This window comes from Seriola aureovittata, chromosome 2 (assembly GCF_021018895.1).
Source record: "Seriola aureovittata isolate HTS-2021-v1 ecotype China chromosome 2, ASM2101889v1, whole genome shotgun sequence".
NCBI classification, from domain to species: domain Eukaryota; kingdom Metazoa; phylum Chordata; class Actinopteri; order Carangiformes; family Carangidae; genus Seriola; species Seriola aureovittata.
Genome location: NC_079365.1, coordinates 1644568 through 1665460, shown reverse-complemented (window position 1 = coordinate 1665460; position 20893 = coordinate 1644568). Strand labels below are relative to the sequence as shown.

General features: G+C 41.4%; 1 protein-coding gene across 3 annotated transcripts in view; it reads left to right on the top strand.

Annotated features, from left to right (window-relative positions):
• LOC130181342 (receptor-type tyrosine-protein phosphatase gamma-like) overlaps positions 1 to 20893 on the top strand; it is a 446467-nt gene that overhangs the window by 293654 nt on the left and 131920 nt on the right. For all 3 annotated transcript variants that reach the window (XM_056395482.1, XM_056395472.1, XM_056395500.1), the window contains exon 4: positions 8501 to 8649. In XM_056395482.1, coding sequence (XP_056251457.1) covers positions 8501 to 8649 — 149 coding nt within the window. The remainder of the gene's footprint in view (positions 1 to 8500; positions 8650 to 20893) is intronic.

Below are 20893 nucleotides of genomic sequence, written 5' to 3'. Positions count from 1 at the left end.
ATGAGCTGTGGGTATAGATAAATAGAAGATGTAAGATGTGACAGTGGCGGGATAAGAGTCAATGTGACGTCTACACTAAAAATAAGATGGAGCACAGGTAAACTGGTAAACTTAATTTTGAGGGATTGACTTGGATTTTGGTGAACCCAAGTTCTTCAGCCTCAAATTAATGTTTCCTCCTGCACTTAATATCTTGCATAATGCAACAGGCCCATTGCCAGAACATTTGCTGAGCCACTACAGGTAAATATGACAAAATCATAATTCATTATTTACTCTGTCCAACACTTTCTGATCAGTGTATCAGCTTCTATGACACTACATAGATCCATCCTTTGTCATTGATCCATGCAGCTTCTGACACTTTCTACAGACTGTTTGACACAGACATACAGTATATCTAAATATGTAATTGAAACAACAGGTTATTGTACTCTTACCCATTATTGTATCAAACATATATTAAACACATTTTGTCTTCAACAGTGTGATACAGAGGGAAGACACAGTGTGACATCCTCAGATGAAATAAGCTGTCATCTGCACCTGCTGCACAAACAGTGACAGTCACGCACAGAGCAGCTCCTCGCTAACTGTTGTCACAGCCTCTCGTTCACTTCTTCTCTCTGTCTGTCTGTCTGTCAATGTGAACTTCAAACCTGCTCTCGTGACAGCCACATCTGCTGCCAGCACAATACACCGTATATATATATAGCTACTGTACATATATGTATATATATATATATTCCAACTTTATGGGCGACAGTATATATACAGTATATATGGTAATGCGACTAGTCAACAAAATTATAAGTGTATATGATGACATTATCAGGTAGAGTTTTATTCAATATCAACCTGATATCAGTTTCACCAGTGTCAGAAGTATCAAATATTTTTAATTGTAATTTTACACTATATATACAATATATCATATTTGCCACATAAGCCTAATGTATCCTGACGGTGCAGGATACATTACATACTACATTTGTAAAGACTGTAGTATTGAGAAATTAAGAAAAAGGTTTTCTTTTTATTACTGCTACATAAACATTATCTCACACATTTTATCTCACCAACTCTGTTTCTGATTCAGACATTTATTTATGATGCATTCTCTCTGTTCCCAATCCAGGAGAGAACACACACAAACACACTGAGAGAGACCGTAGTATTGGTAACATGGGTGGAGGGAACTCGACGTTCAAAAGTGTGAAAAACATACTGCATCTAATAAAAGTGGGTTACATGCAGGTGGAGAAGTGCACGGGTTTCGACTTAGGCTTTCAAGTAGCTCATACTCCGTCTGTTGTTGCTACAGGTCATGAGCGTATGTAAGAGGGATGTGTTGTCAGTGTGTTATCAGTAAAATGTCATGAGCAATGTATTTGTTTACAGCTGATCTAGCTGTCCAGTAGAAATTGAGACATTGCTTGAACATAATCATAGTGATTATTCTGCCACTGGGGAAATACTGCAGCTGTATACGAATATAATTTGTAGGGAACAGGGTTAAACCAGATCCTCCTTTAGCTCAGACCGTCCAACACCTGCAGTTCATCTGTCCCTACACCTCCTGTCTTCCTCCACAGCTGCCTCATAGACATTCCTTTAATGAACATGGCAGTAGTTAAACCACAGTAGCTGTTTTTATGGCGGGGCGTTCACTGTTGCTCCGAATGTGTTGATTTCCCAGCCAGTTAAGGCTTGTTCTATCTCAGGGGTCTCATATCCCCTCATCATCTTATACGGGCTGTTTGAATACGCCAAGTGTTCTGGTAAAACCCTCTATAATGCCTGTTGTTTATGAAGCCTTGCATGTAACAGTGCCATTTGTGGATGCAGCAGGAGCGTTAATTATACAGTTATCCACTCAGGCAAATGTCAACTAACTTTCACAACAGCTAAACAGAGGAAACAGCCTGGGAAATTAAAAATATGGCTCCTGCAGCTGTTTAGGAGTTCCTGGGGTTCGAGTCATGTGATGTAACAGAGCTGATTTGCATTCAAGTTGAAAATGAGTGTGAAGGCTTCAGTAATGGAAAAAAACAATGACTGAATACATCAGTGCTGCGAGTCTGTAACAGATGCGGCTGTAACATGCTCATCTATTGTTCTGGGATGACTGGAGTAACAGGAAAGGACTGTTCATTAATGATTTTTTTTCATGCTAGCTTTGACTAAACAGATGCACCCCAGTGTAAAGCCTTGCTAAGGTCCCCTAGAGGCAGCAGTATCCATTGCACCCTGCAAGTGTTAACTCCTCAGCTCCGGAGCCTCTTAGTCTTGCTGGGTTTAATGCAGTTTTCTTTTGATTTTAGCCTGTGAATACTTCAGATTACCTGCACGGCTCAGTGCTTGTTGTGGGGATGAAATATTTTCCTGCTTGTGACGAGTTCAGGGAGTGTACATAGATGCACAATCAGAGATTACATCCCCTCCTCCTAGAGTCATCGTACCTTCTAGAAATGATGGCTGTATAATCTATCCATTCATCAGATATACTGCTTATCTTTTGAGGGTTGGGGGGTTGTCTGTTTGCATGTGTTGACTGTGTTTCACTTGCAAACAGACAAAACACAAACAAATTTAGAAAACATCTTCATCAGTTTGACAACACATGTGCGGCTAATACTCTCAACACGATGGAAGTGTTCCCAGGGGACACTAAACAGTGATGCACGGGCGCCCTGGTGACTCACCTGGTAGAGCATTCACCATAAAGGCGTAGTCCCAACCACAGCAGCCTGGGTTTGTGTCCAACCCGTGGCCCTTTGCTGAATATCCCTCTCTCCTTCTGTCTCTCTCTCTCTCTCTCTCTCTCTCTCTCTCTCTATTTATCTTTCTCACACACACACACACAGACACAAAAAAAGGAGACGTGACTCTGGCAAGAATAGTGAGCGTATCAGTAAGATGATCATTGACAACATCCCTTCTGCCTGTGAGTGCTAGACTGATGGTCCATCAGTGGAACAATGGGGTACGTATGGTTTAAACACTGTTGCCTCTTTGTTCACATAAACCGGTTAAGTCTAGTAAAAAAAAAAAAAAAAAAAATTTAAAAAGAAAGAAAAAGGTCAACCTTCCGGTTATATTTGTTATCAAAACACAACTGCTGCCATTTTGAGAAGGTCACTGTGCGTGTTCCTCCGTCCTGACAAGGTCAGACGCTGGTGCTTCAGAATATGTAAACACAACAGTTACAGTTTAGATTTAAGGGTCCACACATATCAGCTTTCTACACGTAAGAAGAACTGTGAAACGTGACTCACAACAGGTTTAGTATCTAATGAAGTTTACTGTCTCACCTTCGTAGTCGAGCAAAACAAATCATGTTAAGAGCAACATGACGAGGAATCAGAAATCAGACTGAAAAACAGGTTTTTGAAAAAGTGTTTACCTTCCTCTTTCCTGTTCTAGGCCATAGATACACTTACACATCCATCCATTACTGAGAGGACACAATGTTTTCTGCCCTCTGTTGGTAATACTGGTGTACACACCCAAATTAACTTCAAACCTCCTGATAGCTCACAGTGACACATTTCCAAGTGGTCACATGACCCTGAAGCTCCAGTTGTTCTCGACTTACCAACATGTGTCTGTTTTACTTCTTGTTGTGGCACACTGGCCAAGTTTATGTTTCTTCGGCTGTTGTAGCCTACAATAAAAAAATACTCAATATGGAGGTAGAAGGCTAAAATGAAGAGGGATACGCCGACTAAAATGAATGTAGCTTAATCAGAGTTTCAGAGAGTTGCAGTTGCAGGTTAGAAATTTTCAAACAGAGTCAACAGCATCAGCTGACTCACTGTTGTGAAAGTGTCTCTTATCCATAGAGCTCAAGGTTGTTCACTGTGGCTCAATCAGTCCTCTCTCCACAGTGTTCTGGCTGCACCATTATCATTCTGCTGAAGGGGAAAAAAACATCCTGGATTGTTTACATTTCTTTAAAGGAGCTATTTGTACGTTTTGCTTTTGCTACATAGCTAACGTTAACATTAACAGTTGTTTACTTATCAGTCTCGCCGAGAACTTTGGTTATTGTTGCATTTACAAGATGTTAATAATGTGTCCCCTGACCAGTGGTACTTCTTCAGGGCAGCCAACTGGGCCAGAGCTAGTTGGTTAGCATGCCAACTTCAGTAGAAGAAAAGAAGTGATAAAAATAGAAGCAAAAAGATAGGGTTTCTTTCCACCTTTGGAGACAGCTGTTGGTGAGTAAAGGAATGAAGTTTGATGCTGAACTCAAAGTGTTTCTTCTAGACTGGTAAGTAAACAGCTGTCAGTGCTAACTGTAGCTATGTAGCAATAGCAAAACTTACAAATACTCCTTTAAACCAATCACATCTTGGGCAGCGCTGAGCCCAGGAAGCAGCGACTGTGCAGGGGAGGGGAACTTGTTTTGGGGGAACATTCGCATGTCGGGAAGTGAGCACTGTCACCAAAACAGCTGATTCCCTGCGAAGAAAACGCTACAAAAAACACAGCAACTGTGTGATTCATCAAAACATCTCGGAGGTTGTTGATGTTTCCTGTAACGAAGGGGATTTTGAAAATGGCAACAGGGCTGAAATAGATGCCAGATGGCAGGTTTATATCTACAACCTACATCTGGTGAGTCAGACCACAGGGCCAGTTGCTATCTGTCCTGCCCTGTCCTTCACTCTGCACCCTTGTGTGCTTCTTCACTGGAAGTCACCTGACAGCTGAACACCGTGGATGCCATGCTGGAGCTCGTCCTTGGTGGAGTAAGAGGCGAATCCTCCTTTTTACTGTCTAACACAAATTAATAGGGACTTTAAGCAGCGACGGTTGAAGGGACGGCCATGGCACCCATATTCATTCCAATGCGTTGTCATAGTAATGGAAATCAAAGATCACAATGGCGGCTAACAGCGGCTACTTCACTACTTCAGGAAACCAAGGTCGCTCTGAACATTGCTTCAGTATGTCTCTTAAAATGACCACAGAGCTCTTAATATTTGCTTTAGAGACAATTTAATATCATATGAGAAGTTTGTATAAATGTGTTACTTCAGCACCACGGACAGCGTCATGGTTTCAGCACAGTGAGGTTGTGTGCTGCAGAGGGAGGATGGAGGTGAACAACATTTTGTATATATATATTTTTTTTCTTTGTTAAAACAGGTTAGCATCCCCCAAAGCCTCCAAATCACCAACTGGAACGTCAGCCTGGCTCGCTACTTACTGTGGTCGCCTATCAGCTTCTTCAGCGCATCTTTAACAAATATACTAATAATCCATAAAGCTAACAGTATTATTGAATATAAACAAAATGACAGTGTCAAATATGACAAAAACATATAATTACCTGCTAACTCTTTAACGTATCACAGGGCAAATAGTCTTTCTGTCGGGCTGCATCAGTAGGAAGTGTCGACATTGAATCTACGTATGTCATCACATCATGTTGTAGCCGTCACTTCAACCGTCGCTAATACCTGTGTGTCTACTACACATCTAGTGGTCATGTGTTTACACTGTGACTTTGCAGAGAGATTGGAAGCACAGTGAAAGTCCAGTGTTTGTATTATGTGTTAATATTTGTATTCAACATCCTAAAACCCTATAAAACATTATGTAATGTGGCTCAACATGGCTGTATGACTGTACAAGCAATGACCCTGATCACAGTGGGACCATTAGAGGACAAGAAATTCCCTCTGCAGCCTTGTTGCTGTACCAGTTTTTATTCCCAACTTTCAGTGACTGATCAAGGTCACAGAGAGCGAGTAAATGTCTTGTCCACCTCCCAGTCACTGCATCATGAGCGGGCGGCAGCACGCCACTGAGATGTGAGCCATCCGTTTGTCTGAGTGCAGGTAGCTCATTCAGGCGAAGCGGACACACAGTGTGCTGTCGTTCCCTGTGGGAGCGGACCGGCCAGCTGACCTTCAGGTAGAGGATCACCGCCGCTGACACCCACTGGCACAAACGCCAAGATGAGAGCGAGAGACACAGACAGAGAGATAGAAGACCTCATCACTGCAGTCGAGATGAAAAATTCCCAGACACGTTTGATGCAGAGCGTCCCCAGGCTTTCAGCAACTCAAACCATTTCCCCAAGGCCATGGAGGCTGCTCACAGAACAGAAAAAGAGCCGATGATGATGATGGCCACCTGCAAAGTAAGAAACACAGCGGAGCATAATTTAAATGGATTTGGGATGCCACAGCATGTAGAGAGCCATGTAAAAATGCTAACACAAACAACAGCTGCGATACAAAATGGCGCGCAGCTTCTGCTCTCCCCCCGCTACATAATGCATGGCTAACAAGACAAATGTCCCTGCGTTTTTTTCCCATGAATTATGCATGGATCCTGCACTGTTTCTAAACAACAGATGAGCGTTTTATCTGTGGAGGGATCACCTGGTGGAGCTGCTACTGAATGCCGTGATGGAGATGTGAAATCAGGCAGGGAGGGCCTTACCCCCCCCCGCCTCGTGCACCACTAACTCTATTCAGACACACCTCGGCGTTTCTGCACAGCTCAACTTTGAATGAATCAACAACATGTGGCTCGAAAGAAAAAGTTTGAAAACACAGCCACATAAATGAACCAAGATAAGAAGTAACGCAGTGAGGATTCAGTGGTGTAGGCTGTGCTTAAGACTGGTGAGAAACATCAGTTACATTATTGGAAATAACAAGATACCAGTAACACTTATCATCGTCATGTATATGTTGTTCTTCCCCTCCATCATCTCATCATCTGCAGCAGGTTGTTCAGGTTTATTGATCCTATTTGATTTGTCAGAGATCTTATACTGAGACTCCAAATCTAAATATTAGATATTAGGGATATTAGGGCACCCTGGTGGCTCACCTGGTGGCTCACCTGGTGGCTCACCTGGTACCTTGCTGCATGTCATCCCCTCTCTCTCTCCCTGAGTTTCCAGTTGCTCTCTCTCTCTGCAACTATCAGAATATTTGATATTAATTATAAGGACCACACCAACATCTTGGAGATTCACATTGTCTCAGGTGGGCGGGGTTGTCCTGGGGGAATTTGAACTAATGACCTCAGTTATTCTAAAATCATTGGCTAAGGCTCAGGTCAACATTCCTATTGATTATTGTCTCATATTATTATTATTTGGAAGAGGAAATGAAGGAGAATCACTCAAGCATCCATCACAGTTCACATCATTATCATAGCAGTTATCATAACTTAGAAATGATGACTAATGCCGACCACAGACTAGAGGCCTGTAAAGACTGAGGATCTTGAACAGTCACTGAGACGAGATTTCTTTGACATTATTTGCTATCATGCTCCTGGTGGAAATTTACATGAAGAAAAACTGGGTTTTTTTCCAGACTTTTTTTCAACATTATTGTTGTTTTTCTGATTTCCTGTTTTATTTTGAAATTATTTTAAATCCCTCATGTATTTAACACCAGTCTTACACCAAACCAATCACATCTCCTCCATGCTCACTATCAGCTCTGTTTGCTGCTTCCTGTTTGCAGTCGACAGTGTTCACGTCATTGAACGTCACTGTCTTGAGCCGAGACTAAAATCTACAATCATAAATCATAAATATTAAACATGCTTGATTTAATCAGAACATCAACACAAAAAACGGAATGACCGAAGACTCGGGTGATCACCTGACACCAAACCATCCAGATGGTGGGAGCCAAACTCTCATGATTTTATTCTGACATTGGAAATTGTTGGACATTGTGAAATGGTTTGAAAAGTTGTTTTTTGGTGTGCGGCTGACATAAAGCTATAAACTGTCCATTAAGGATTTTCTGGTGAGATGTAAGTGTATGTAAGGTGATTGTGTTACTGTGGTATCAGGTGTATGTGATAATTCAGGAGTCTGACTGACATCTTGATGAAATAATGAACCAGGTTCGTCTCTTCACTTGAGAGCGTCCTCTACAAATGGGTCTGGGTTTGAGGCGGCTGCACTGATTAATGGAACAGGAATCCTTTCAGAGCCATTTGTGATTGTGAAAATACCCCCCCCCCCAATTTTAATTCTTGCTATATTTTAGCAAGATGTGATGGAATAACAAAAGATCCTGCAAGGGCAATTTGCAGTGGCTGAAGAGAACAATTTTGTTCAGCAAATTAGCCCCTCATTTGAGACGTTGCCTCAGAGGCTGATGGAAAATGACAGAAATGGTCTTGTGTGAGGATGTCTTCCTCAGAGCAAATTTAAAAGAGAAACACATATCTACCTTTAGCGTGTCCTCAGAATACACCCTTTTGACTGTGTGTGACCAAAGACCTTAAAGAGGTGTCATGCCGTGCATGTGTCCTCACACAAGTTTTGATTGTCTTTCTTGGCGACCTTTGAAATTCACATTGACAGGCACCAATTTTCTGTCATCTGTTTCTTTGAGAGGAATGATTACTGCGTATGTTGAGAATGATTTTCAGTGATATATGACCACTCACTCTCTCTCGCTCTGTCTTTGTTTTTTTCTCTATTCTTCTGTCTTTCTTCCAGTGGCCATTATGTTGAAGGATGATTACTTTGTCCGGGGAGCAGGACTACCAGGGAGATTCAAGGCAGAGAAAGTGGAGTTTCACTGGGGTCCAAGCAACGGATCTGAGGGCTCCGAGCACAGCATCAACAGCCGGCGTTACCCTGTGGAGGCAAGCTCAATCTCCCAAGTCTTGACACATTAATGAACCATATCTGAAAGCCAGTAGACAAATATCTTTGATAAGGGTGGAAATATGGATGTAGATCTTTTCGCTTACTGGAAAGAGAACCATACACAGCATGTAGTGGTCATTCACTGATTTGAGCACTGACACACACACCCTGTTCAGACCATAGACTGTAAATAAAGATAGATGTAGCCTCTGTGACATCATCCACAGGTTTCAGAAGAGCGGTTTTGAAGCTCAGAGTGAGCTGCTCCACTGTCACCATCTTGGCAGTGCCTGACTTGGCCTCACTCATAATGCATTTGCTCACCAACCTGTCACTCAAAGAGGCCACGCCCTCAATTCTACATAACTTTAAGCTTTAATAAAATGTAAACAGGTGAGTTATATAAACAGGTGTCCTGAAGGAGGAAATTAGCTCTAGAGACCAAAACAGTTTTTGTACCAGGCTGTAAACATGTTTATTTCTGCTGTAAAGTTGGACATTTTAACATGGGAGTCTATGGGGACTGACTCACTGGTGGAGCCAGACTCTAGTGGTCATTAGTGGAACTGCAGGTTTTGGTACTTTAGTGTTGGCTTCATTAGTACCTCAGTTCTCATCTGGCATTCCCCACTTTAAATGCAGATAAACACGTATGTGTTGTTGTTTTTATCTGACAAAAGGGTCCATCAATGTGTGTGAGAGAGAGAGAGACATTAGCCATTTTAATTAGTAGAATATCTATGGTTCATGATGAAACTGCGTTGGAACTAATCAGACTGTGACAGAGGACGTCAGTAGAGTAGTTGGTCCTTCAGCGTGGCCCAGGACACAGTCACGTTCACACTGCTAAAAGAATGAGGACACATGTGGTCCAGACCTCCTCTGAATGTGGTCTGAATGATCGGATCTTAAATGTGTCCTCATTGCGTCTCGGGTGCGTTCACACCTGAACTTAAAGCTGTCCACTTGTGATCAGATCACCTGAGACAGATGTTAATACAGTTGTGAACAGGACCCCCCAACAGGCTGTAAACTTGTCATAAATGTCAGCTGAATCTGTCTGCTAGTTTTCATGTAAGTCAGAAAACAGACATATACATAATACAGCACAGTGTAGCAGCCAACATGAGTAGATTCTTAACGACAAACACCAAGCATGGAGCTGTGTTTTACTGCAACTCATGTAGCCTATTAGACTAGTGCCAGATATGGCCAATGACAGAATATGAAACTATATGTATCTCACCTTATCAGTCTCTGCTTTAGTAGCAGGGAATGACTTTAGTTTGGGCTGACAGGCTGAGGTCCGAGGATGGATCCGGCCTCTGGGTTAATGAACAGGTGAGCTGACTGTCGGTTTGGAGATTGGCAGCACCTCTAGGACCTTTGAGAATGCTCCTTATTTTCTTTGTGGCGCGGCCTCTCGAAACAAATTAAACTAAGAGAGCTACACACCGTTCACTCACTGGAATGGGAAAGCGGTCTGTACTGTATTTGTCTCTAGGTTCAGCCAAATGTCCTGTGTAATGGTTTCTTTACAAGAGGGAATCTTCATTTTAGTTTTTGTGCATGGGTAATAAACTATGTGATTAAGTTTGTAAAGAACAGTTTAAATATTAATATCCTGTAGCTGAGTTCAAGAAAAACATTATAGAGGTGGAATAACCCAACAGCTTTTGAATGATCTTGGCTGTGAAGAGCAGAATTTACCTCTCAGACTTGGTTTTTGGCATGAAGACTCTTTTAGTGTCCAGCTTCAGCTTCCAACCAAATTTTATCCAATATGCCAAGTGTATAAAGGAGTAAGAAGTGTAAAAACGAGTGTGTGTGCCTGAGAGAGTGTGTGTATTTGCATGTTGTGTATGTGCAGCTGTCAGTCTCTTGAATACTGAAATGTCAGCCATCTCTCTGTCTGGACCTCTGCTAGAGCGCTGCCTCTGTGCGATGGCTGGCCAAACAGATGAATATGTATTGTTTGACATTTGGCAGATCAGCACGCCGACAGATCAACTTGATAGTGTAATCTTCTCCTTTCCCTCCAACCTCTGTTTTATTTCCTCTCAAACCTTTCCACAAAGCTGCATAAAGGTGTGTTAGTGTCAGTGGATGATGCATTTATCCTCTCTACTCAGTTTAGAAATATTACCTGTCCGCAGGTGAGGAAATCAAAGATTCTGCTGAAAACACAAAACCTGCCATATGAATGCATGACGAAGCTCCCTGGCTCTGAGTTTTACAATTGCCAGATGTATAATCTGCCATCACAGTGGATTCAGCTGTGAGACATCAGCAAGGAAAAAATGCACTTTTATGAAGTTCCAGTGAAAATCAAGGCAGTTTTCTCATATTGACTCAGTCAACTGTACACACACACACACACACACACACACACACACGCACACACACACACTATGGGGGGAGTGAAGGAACGCATAGGATGAGACACACGTACATACACTATTTACTAAAAGTCTTGTATGTGTGTGTGTGTGTGTGTGTGTGTGTGTGTGTGTGTGTGTAGGTGCGCGCGTCTGTGTGTAATTAGTACAACTGGGCAATGCAGACATGTGTGCACATGTGACTCCTAACACACAGTCACAGAGACAAACTCCCAGCAGCAGCAGAGCTGTAGCTGTAGCTATAGCTTAGCCAAAAAACAGTTGTTCCTGGTTAAACAAAAAAGGTCTGTCTCTGTAGGAGTCCTTTCCATAATGTTGTAAGACTCTTATTATAACAATCTGATCCCTTCAGTGGCAAAAGCAAGCAATTTAGTGAAGGTGCTGTCCTGTGCCAGATTCAGTATTGGCAGTGAGGCTCTGCTGAGATAACTGCTTTAAGGCCACAATTGACCCTGACATTTCTGCAGTGAATCTGTAGAGAGACAAGATTTTTATGAAGGTAAATATGTTGCTAAACGTAAGAACTTGTTGAGTACGATGTATATGGGGGGAAACCAATCAGAAATCAGAAGACAGAGTTAGATTAGCTGCGGCACCAAGTCAGGATGAGTTTTGTTTTGGCAGATTTGTGCTGTGATTAAGGAGGATATATACACACGCCACCAAAACCTACAACATGTAGTAAAATGAGTGTGAATGCACACTATGGCTAACGTTTACTATGTTAGACAAGCAGCTGTTTAGCATAAATACTCTGATCAATATTCAGATGCAGGATTTTCCCATCACAGTTAATCCCCGTTCCCTCTGTGCCTATTTAGCTACTGTAAACCTGGACACCTCTAACATCTGGACAACATGTGTCGCAGGTAATCCCCCAAGAACCAGAGGTTCAGGTTCTGATCAGAGTCACAACACAACATCATGTTTTTGATTGAATGTCCCTGCAAAAGCTGCTTTCTAAATTTGACTCAGTGAATATCAAAATGTTAATAATAATAATTCTTATTATAATAATGATATAATTAAAAAGAAGAATAATTTCATAAAACAGAACTGTCAAGTAACTAATTATTTGTTAGGATGGTTCCTAGATGCTATTTGTAGATGCATTATATTAATAATGCTGTATAGATGAAGTTAATTCACTCCATGTAACATCCAGTATAAACTAAATGAGTCTGTTACTCAGTACACAGGCGACATGCTGTTAGAATTTATCTGTCTGCTTTGTAAATTACAGGGAAGTGAACACAAATATGGAGACTTGAATTTACAAAAATAGATGAAAGTGGTCACATGGATCTCTATCTCTATGTCTGGTCAGAGACAGACAGTTTTTTCTATGTAGATTCAAACTGTTGTTCGGTCCCTACTGACACCGAGTGTTTCCGTGATAAGGTTAAAAGTCCATTAGATCCTCAACTGATACAACATTAGACAATTCAATAATAGTCCAAGAAATGTAATTCATTCTCCCATTGTATCTTGTTTTAAGTTGCTTCATTTCCTGTTCTTTCCAGGAAGATAACAAGGAAATTAAGGGGAAATTACAGCATTTGTAACATTAAGAATATATATGGGTCTGAACTAGTAATGAAATGTGATCTATTGATTTGTGAACATGGACCGAAATTTCCCTCTTTTTGTGACAGTAAAGTGTCCACATGTACTGACTCCAGCTTTATGAAACTGTTATTTGGTTCTGTTCAGACTGTCACAGCTCTTGGTTCAGGCTCAGGTTCAGGAAAGATCCTGGTCTGGTTCACTGAACCAAAGATCGTCTGTAGCCTAAACCACCGACCGGTCTCTGGATGTGAATGAGGGGCTGGTTAAACTTAAATTGACATAAAGCAATTACATTGTTGCAACCAAAGTTCACCATGGCAAAGCTCCCGTCAAAACAACGGGAGGATGACATAACAGGTATCACAAGTGCTAATGGCAGCAAATCAACAGTCGCCATGGAAACAGTAGAAATTTACCGCTGTAAAATCTCTTTCATTGCTGTAAATTTCGTAACTTTTTTTCCATAACTAAGGAAACTAGCTTTGTCATTCAGTGGATTACGCTGTGATACTTTGTGAATACACAGATGTTCTACTGTGCATTAATTATATTAAATACATACCGTGCTCCTATGTTTGTGTGAGCACGCTTATGTATTTTAGTCCTTAGTGATGAAAGTTGTTAGCTGAATGAATAGGATCCATAATGCATGCAAAAAAAAATAACTTTGTTTTGGTAGTTTTATCATCTGTTTTAAAGTAGACTTTCACCAAACTGAAAACATGTCTTACACACCCTTGTCTATCTTACTTGTATATGCACAGAGCAGGAGAAAAGACAATCATGAGGCTGTGAAGCTCTCAGCATTGGTCTCTGATGCTGGTTCCTGCAGCCGCAGCTTCAGCAGTGAGATGTGGACACGGTGTGATTGCTCTCCAGCCCCTGGTTCAACCTTATTGCACAATGTTATCTCCGCAGGGGAGAGTATGGAAAACTAATATGCGGACACACCTGAATGCATCCATACACACCTATGTACACTCTGCAGATAGTAAAACACAGTTAGCACAACAGAAGATATTTTCCCACTCACAGCTGTGATATCCAAACATGCAGATATCAGTTTTATTTGCTGTCACTGTTTCCTTCAGTGGGTTGAGTCACATAAAGGGAATTCCATTCATCTCCATTATATGTGGAAAATCTGTAAATAAAACCATCTGCGTGATGAGAAAACAACGGTGAAGATTTAGTGAAGATGAGCTAAAAAGAGTTGAACATAGATTCAAGATTCACTCTTGATTCATCTACCAACTCTTTTTCATTATGACTCCTCACTGGAGGATTTATGTTTACGTCCAATTCTCTTGAATGCGATATCACATGATCTCCTCAAGGGAATCCCTTCAAATTTAGTACAAACATTCATTTGGACTCATAGATGGACTCATTACTCACTGTGCGCTCACAAAAGACAGTTTTGGATTTGTGACTGCAATAGAGTTCTCAAATCATTAGCTGACAATGGTATATGTATGAAGACATATAAATCCAGGTGACATCAAACATCAGGAAACTGATTCCAATGTCTACCTCCACAGAACATATAGGAGCATGTAGCCATGGTATTAAAACTTGGCAGCAGGAATCGGCAACACTAGCCTCAGTCTGGTGGGCAACAGTCCCACCCACTCTTACAATAATGTGATGGGCTGAGTGCTGAAAACATTTCTGATTGCACTGCTGCACTGTGACGGATCCCATACAGACGCTGACAGTACCTGATGCCTGTGCAACATGGCTGATGTAGACAAGGTGTTAAATTACACATTTAAATGCTGGAAATGAAATATAAAAGAAGAAGAAGAAAAAAAGAGATAATTCTGTTGTTTAATTCCCACACTGACAGTGTCTCTCTATATTCATGATGCATACACTGAGTGGATTAAGTCAGCCATGTTTTTATAGCTGCACCGTTCCATCAAATTGAAATACTACGCATGTCTTGTGCATCATTTAATACATATTTCTCCAAACTCATCCTGGCAGATTTATTTGTGGAAACATTTGAAATCTAGACTAGATTTGTTTTCATTGCCTGATGATTCACCATGATTTAAGAGATCAGTGTAAAACTGCTTCTATTGAATCAGTCTAAATGTCCAGTGAAGACACACAGTCCTTACCCCTCTATGACTGTGTGTGTGCTGCTGCTGTAGTTGAAAATACTGTAGCCCAGTTGTTAACTGTTGTCAGTTGTGTTGCATTATTTCTCTCCCTTATCAACTGACCTGAATTCAGTGTGTGTGAGAGTTGTTTCCCAACTGATCTGAATGCAGAAGCTGAAATCCTGTATCTCCAAACACTTCAGCTGAAACCTTTACAGCAATTTAAGAAACCATTTTCATTTCACATTTGTTTTGTTGCTTAAAATCCATGTTTCTCATCTTTCGTGGACTGTAGACGTGTGTTGTGTGGATATTTATATGATAAAGGCTTACATGTTTAAAATGGTTGAGTTTTACATGAGCAGTAACCATGAGAACAGGCAAAACAAAGGTTAAAGTTATGTCTGGATTTCCCATTACCATTCACAGTGAAAGCTTTGTTTCCAGAACCCACACAGTCGAGTTTCTGTCACAAAACGTCCGACCTCGAGGAAAATAAGTCTGCTGCCGCTGCAACTCAGAAATCTTTGTTCTACTGTTTTGAAAATACTTGTTAGGACAACAATAGGGAGAAGTATGTTGGGCAGCTTTATTGCAGAGTCAGATTAATTAGAAAAAGTTTTAGGAGATCAATAACTACTAGTTATCATTTTTAACAGTGTAGTTTGTGCAACAAATTTGACTCGTGTTTGAAATCATTGATAAGCACTGAGAAAAACACTAATTATCATCCAATGAAATATTTTATCAGCTAAGAAACATATTCATCTATAAAAATAATATATATACTTACTTTTATATCTGATGTACCTTAGACCTCATTTAACTCACTGTGTGGAATTTGTTTTTAGTTTAAAATAGGTACAATTGATCTCTTTTATTGCTTACGATGAAGAGACACACGTATATACACTATTTACTAAAAGTCTTGTGTGTGTGTGTGTGTGTGTGTGTGTGTGTGTGTGTGTGTCAGATTTGCTGTGTCACTCTACAGCTGAATTCCAGTCAATACACTTTCTTGCCATGAGACAAAAGTTTAATATTACTACACAATATTATTATAGCAGTATTATAGGAATGATAATTATAATAACGTGTAATATTTTTTGTTATTCATGATGGTTTGGCAACATTGTATGGCACCATGTATTTTTCTGCATAAAGTAATTACCACCTGGTCAAAAGTGACATATAGCACCACAGATGTTAATCTTTTTTTAGGCATTTAAAAAGATCAGTTATCAAAACGTGTTTTATTGTATTCAATGGTCATTGTTGAGGATGTATTGAGGCCTCATTCTGATCAGAAAAAATGAAAGATATGTTTCATACATCTACAGTTTAGAGAAGATGAACTTTAGTAACTCTGTTGACCCATTGGCTTTTCAGCTTAGTGCTTTGTTTAGGTTTTCACGCTAACATGCAGAAGATGGAGGAGATGATCCATATCACCTGCTCAACATTAGCATTTAGCCACGTTGAGATTTGCATGCAGCTCTACTGCAGCCTCACAGACATGTTACCTTGACCGTGTTGTTTTACAGTGATGAATGAGGACAGAGGAAGAACAAGAGGAAGAGGAGGATGAACGTGCTGGACTGAATGAATTAACTGATTGATTTGTTATCATACAAATCAGATGAGAGACGAGTTCTTCTCTTTTTTTTAGTGGTGAGCTGTTTAGTTCAGATTTGTCCTGGTAGCAGAACAGGCGGGCTTCATCCTGTGGGGAGCCAGATTGAGTCTCAGTATATTAGATTCTTGTGCACCATGTGTAGTAATGGTGGCTTTAAGTGAAGGTCTTTGTTCACCAACAAAAATATGATTTGATTTCTCTGGTGATCATCCGCTATTCCTGAGTTTTCCTCAGTTCTTTTATTTACCTTTTCTCTTTCCTTCCCCTCTCCCTCCCCTTTTCCTTTCTCTCTATTCCATTCCCTCCCCTTCCTTTCCTTCTTCCTTTCCTTCTCTCTGCTTTACAGTGGGCGGTGGTGACTGTCTCTGAGTTCTCCACATGAATGATGTATGATTTACAAGCCTTACATTTAGTAATTGTAGCCTAATAGGGCCCTCGAATGGCACAGAGAAGTGGGGGCCCTCTGCTGCCCTACCTGCTGTGGTTAATATGCCAAGCACAGCACTGCCAGGGATCAGCACACATCTTCAGCTTGAGTGTGTCACCCAGCGGTTTGTGTGTGTGTGCGTGTGCGTGTGTGTGTGTGTGTGCTTTACATCAAAAGTCAAACATGTATGACTTCACCTGCAGCTGCTCGGAACCAGGAGTTTGTGTGGTGGGTTCTGAATTATCAGGCGAGGGCTGAGGTCAGAAACACACTCTCTCTCTCTCTCTCTCTGTCTCTCACACACACACAGACACACACACACACACACACACGCGCGCGCACGTCTTTGTTTGAAGGCCAATATAAAATGTATTGTAGCCTTTATCCAGCATGTCTTATAAAATGCAGGCTGTTCCCTAAGTGCACACCAACTGTGATGTACATAGAAAAAGTGCACGTAGAAATAACAGCATACACAGGGAATGCTGATGTGATATGTGATTGTTGCCTTGATGGCACAGGTTTCCCACAAAAGCTCCAGGGTGGAAAAAGTTCAAACAAATAGTGGACAGTAATGTAACAGCTCTGAAGCAAGGCAGGGTAACAGGCCGAGCATCTGCCCCAGGGCCTCTGAAGTTCTGGAGACCCAGGGCAGTTACTTATAGGTATGCGCATTCTGATATAATTGTACCGCTTTCTGCATTGTGCAGCTGTTCCAGAGAGCCGTGCCAGTGCACAGTGCCGTTACGCATGACTGCTCACTGTGTTTACCCTCATTAAATCACCTGAAAACGACACCAGGCTGCTCTACAACCACACACACCTCTACACACATCAGATTGGTCAGTTCTAACTTTATATAACTGTGTGGAGACGTCCTCACAGTCCGTGCGCCTTCCACCTTGCGTTTGGCATTTATCATTTAAATTTCAACTGAGGGTGAAAAATATCATACTAAGGGTACAAAGCATGCACTGCATCCTCAGGTTAATATTTTGCACCCAGGCCTGTTTGGTGGACTCCTGCTGTAGCTGTAGACGGAGCTGCTCGCACTTTCACTTTGCAAACAAGTCGATCTGTTTCCTCCGCAGAGAACAGTTCTCAGTCACTACCTGACAAATCCACCGTTATAATAGCAATCCACCAAGGTGCAGGCACACCTGTCTTGTTAAAGGGAACGGGAGATGGCACTATGATTGGTTCATTGCATGTTATGCTGAAAACACTACCATGATTAATTAAGAGAATACTGTAGATACGACCCTTTTTGAGTCCTAATTAGAGGCGGTAGGAGGTGGATCTTACCTTAGTACAGAGTCAGACCATAGTCTGTAAATAAAGATGGACGTAGCCTCTGTGACGTCACCCACAGATTTCTGAAGAGCAGTTTTGAAGCTCAGAGTGAGCTGCACCACTGTCGCCATCTTGGCAGTGTCTGACTCCGCCCTTAATTCCCAGCTAATCCAAAAGAGGAGGGGTGTGTGTGGAGCTGAGGTTTATTAGAGGAACTGCGGTTTTTGGTTCTTTAGTGTTGGCTTCACGTTTCAGCCCTGGAGGTTGATCCTTCAGTCAGGTGAGCTGGTTCCTCTCTAGTGCAGCTGAAGTGGTAGTCGGTGCATGCCTTGAATTATTTCCTGTAAGTACAAAAATAAATAAACTTAGATGTATTTCTTTCTATATACTGTATGACACAGTACTGTATTAGATCTGTCCTCTGACAGATGGAGATTTTTGGTAGCTGACGTTTCAGAATGAGTTTTTGTTTTGACCAAAATCAACATATTTGTTAAAACTGACACCACAATGTTTTCTGATTCCTCACACTCCAGTCTCCACTGTTCAATTATTTACAATGAGTCTAAAATATCTCATGTTTGGTTTAACTGTAAAAAAAAAACATGAAACTATAAGTGTAACCCAGCATTTCAGAAATGAAAGGCAAAGCTGAGAGGTATTTGTTCATCCAGCAGCAGCAATTTCTAAAATACATGTTCAGAAGCAAAACAAACAAAAAAAAAACACATATAAGAAGAAGGGATTATTTTAAATCCTTTTAAAAGAAGATTTAGATTTTTTTTCAAGCTGAATTCATCGGACACAGGCAGTGGTGATTGTAGAGTCTGTTGGGGCCCAAGGCAAAAAAAACTGTCAATCGCCTCCAATCAGCATTCATCACAGTTATTATAATCATTCTGACACCAATGAAAAATCTGCCAAATCTAAACATTTTTTTTTTTATCCCAAATGTTCACGTTAGCAGAATTTTCTAAATATAAATATGAAGAACAATAAAAACCTTAATAAATAACTAAATAACTTCAATGTTGTCACATTGTAAATAACCACATTATAAGGCCAGTGTTCATCAACACATAAAGATTCTTCAAGGAGGTTTTCTGCTGAGATGTCAATGCAAATAGTCCATAGGTTGTTTAAGGGGGAGGGAGCTACATTTGGAGACATTGCTGTGCAGCAAAGTTTTTCAGCCCTTGGGGGGCCCCCTAACAGCATTCAGAGATATCATCGAGAGCGACGCTATGAAGGGTTTTAAAAGTCAGAAGTAGAGAAAGAAAGACAGGGACATATTGTCCTAACATAGCTTTCTACTGCTGAGCGACTGAAACCCTCGCTATGGTAACAACAACTACACGGAACACAAAAACTCAGGTGCATCAGCAGGAATCTCATCCATATAAATTAAATCGCTTAAGAATGAAGTTCATTTCAAGGATTTTGTAACGGTAACCAGTGCATTTGTCTATGGCTACCTCCTGCTACGGCGCCTCACCTGCCCCGCCCCCCCCCCTCCGGCCCGAGCAGGTGAGAGTGCTATCAGGGCTAGCTGGTCCAGGAGCTGAGCTATCCATTCTGTCTGACTGCCGCTTGCCAAGGCTCATTTTTATCTCGACCTCCTCCTGAGCCTCCCAGACGTGATAAACGAGAGGAGCAGAGGTTGAAGAGATGGAGGAGGAAGAGCCGAGTGTGTGTGGCTCCAGAAGCTGCTCTGCCAGCTTTTACCCACCTGCCTAGATAAGAAAGGCACTGTAAATTAACACGCGATAGGGGGGCTGAGAGCACAGCCGTGTGTCTGTGCGTGGATTGGTGGTTTGGTTGTGCTCTCATTCACACATATATACACACACACTTCCTCTCTTTGCTTTGCTGCAGGTATCACAGATAAAGATGTGTCATTGATGAATGGGATTTTATTTCCCATCAACCTTTGCTGCGTGGGAAATGGAAAGCGCATCGTGGCCCCTAAATCATCAGATGAATAATGATAACACTGGGCACCGGTTTTCATTTCTTTGCACTATTTCTCTGCAGAGCTCCATATGCAAACTGTTTGTTTCTATCACCTCCTGTAATGTGTGTGTGTGTGTGTGTGTGTGTGTGTGTGGGTGTGTTTGAAGCTAAAATAAACCTCCATTGGGCGCCTCAGTGGCTCACCTGGCATACCATTAGGACCCAGTCCTTACTGCAGCAGCCTGGGTTCAAATCCCCTGTCCCCCTGTCATCCCCTCTCTCTCTCACCCCCAACCTTCCTGTCTCTCTCACTGCTACTCCAATAAAGGCATAAAAAGCCCAAAGAACAACTTTAAAAAATAGCCTCCACAAACTGGTATAGATGTTTAAACCAGGGGTGTTCCTAGGAGTTGACAGGGTCTGGGGTTAAGTCCAGACCATGTGGGGCTGGGGTCAAGGATTGAGGAATCACTGCTTGTGTGCCGCTGTCTGGTTTTGTCATATTAGTTGTTCCTTTGTAAGCTTTTGACCACTTGTGTGTCAAAGGTTTTAAGAGTCCAGCTTCAGTTTTACCGTTTCAACATCCTCCACACAGACTGTGGGGAGTTCACCTCTGTTATTTGATTTACTGCCTTTATTGGCCATGACATCCTCGGTGACAGAGTGCGGACCAAAGACAAAACTTCCAGACTTTTTACTTCATTTAAATTTCTCTCAAGTGTCTTTACAGTGACACTTAAACCAAGAGTTTAACTGTTTCAACAGGAGTTCATCAAGGTCACTAACCAGTAAAACTGAGATGAAGACCTTTAATATTTAGAGTCAGTTATATCTTATATACATACATATAAGAAA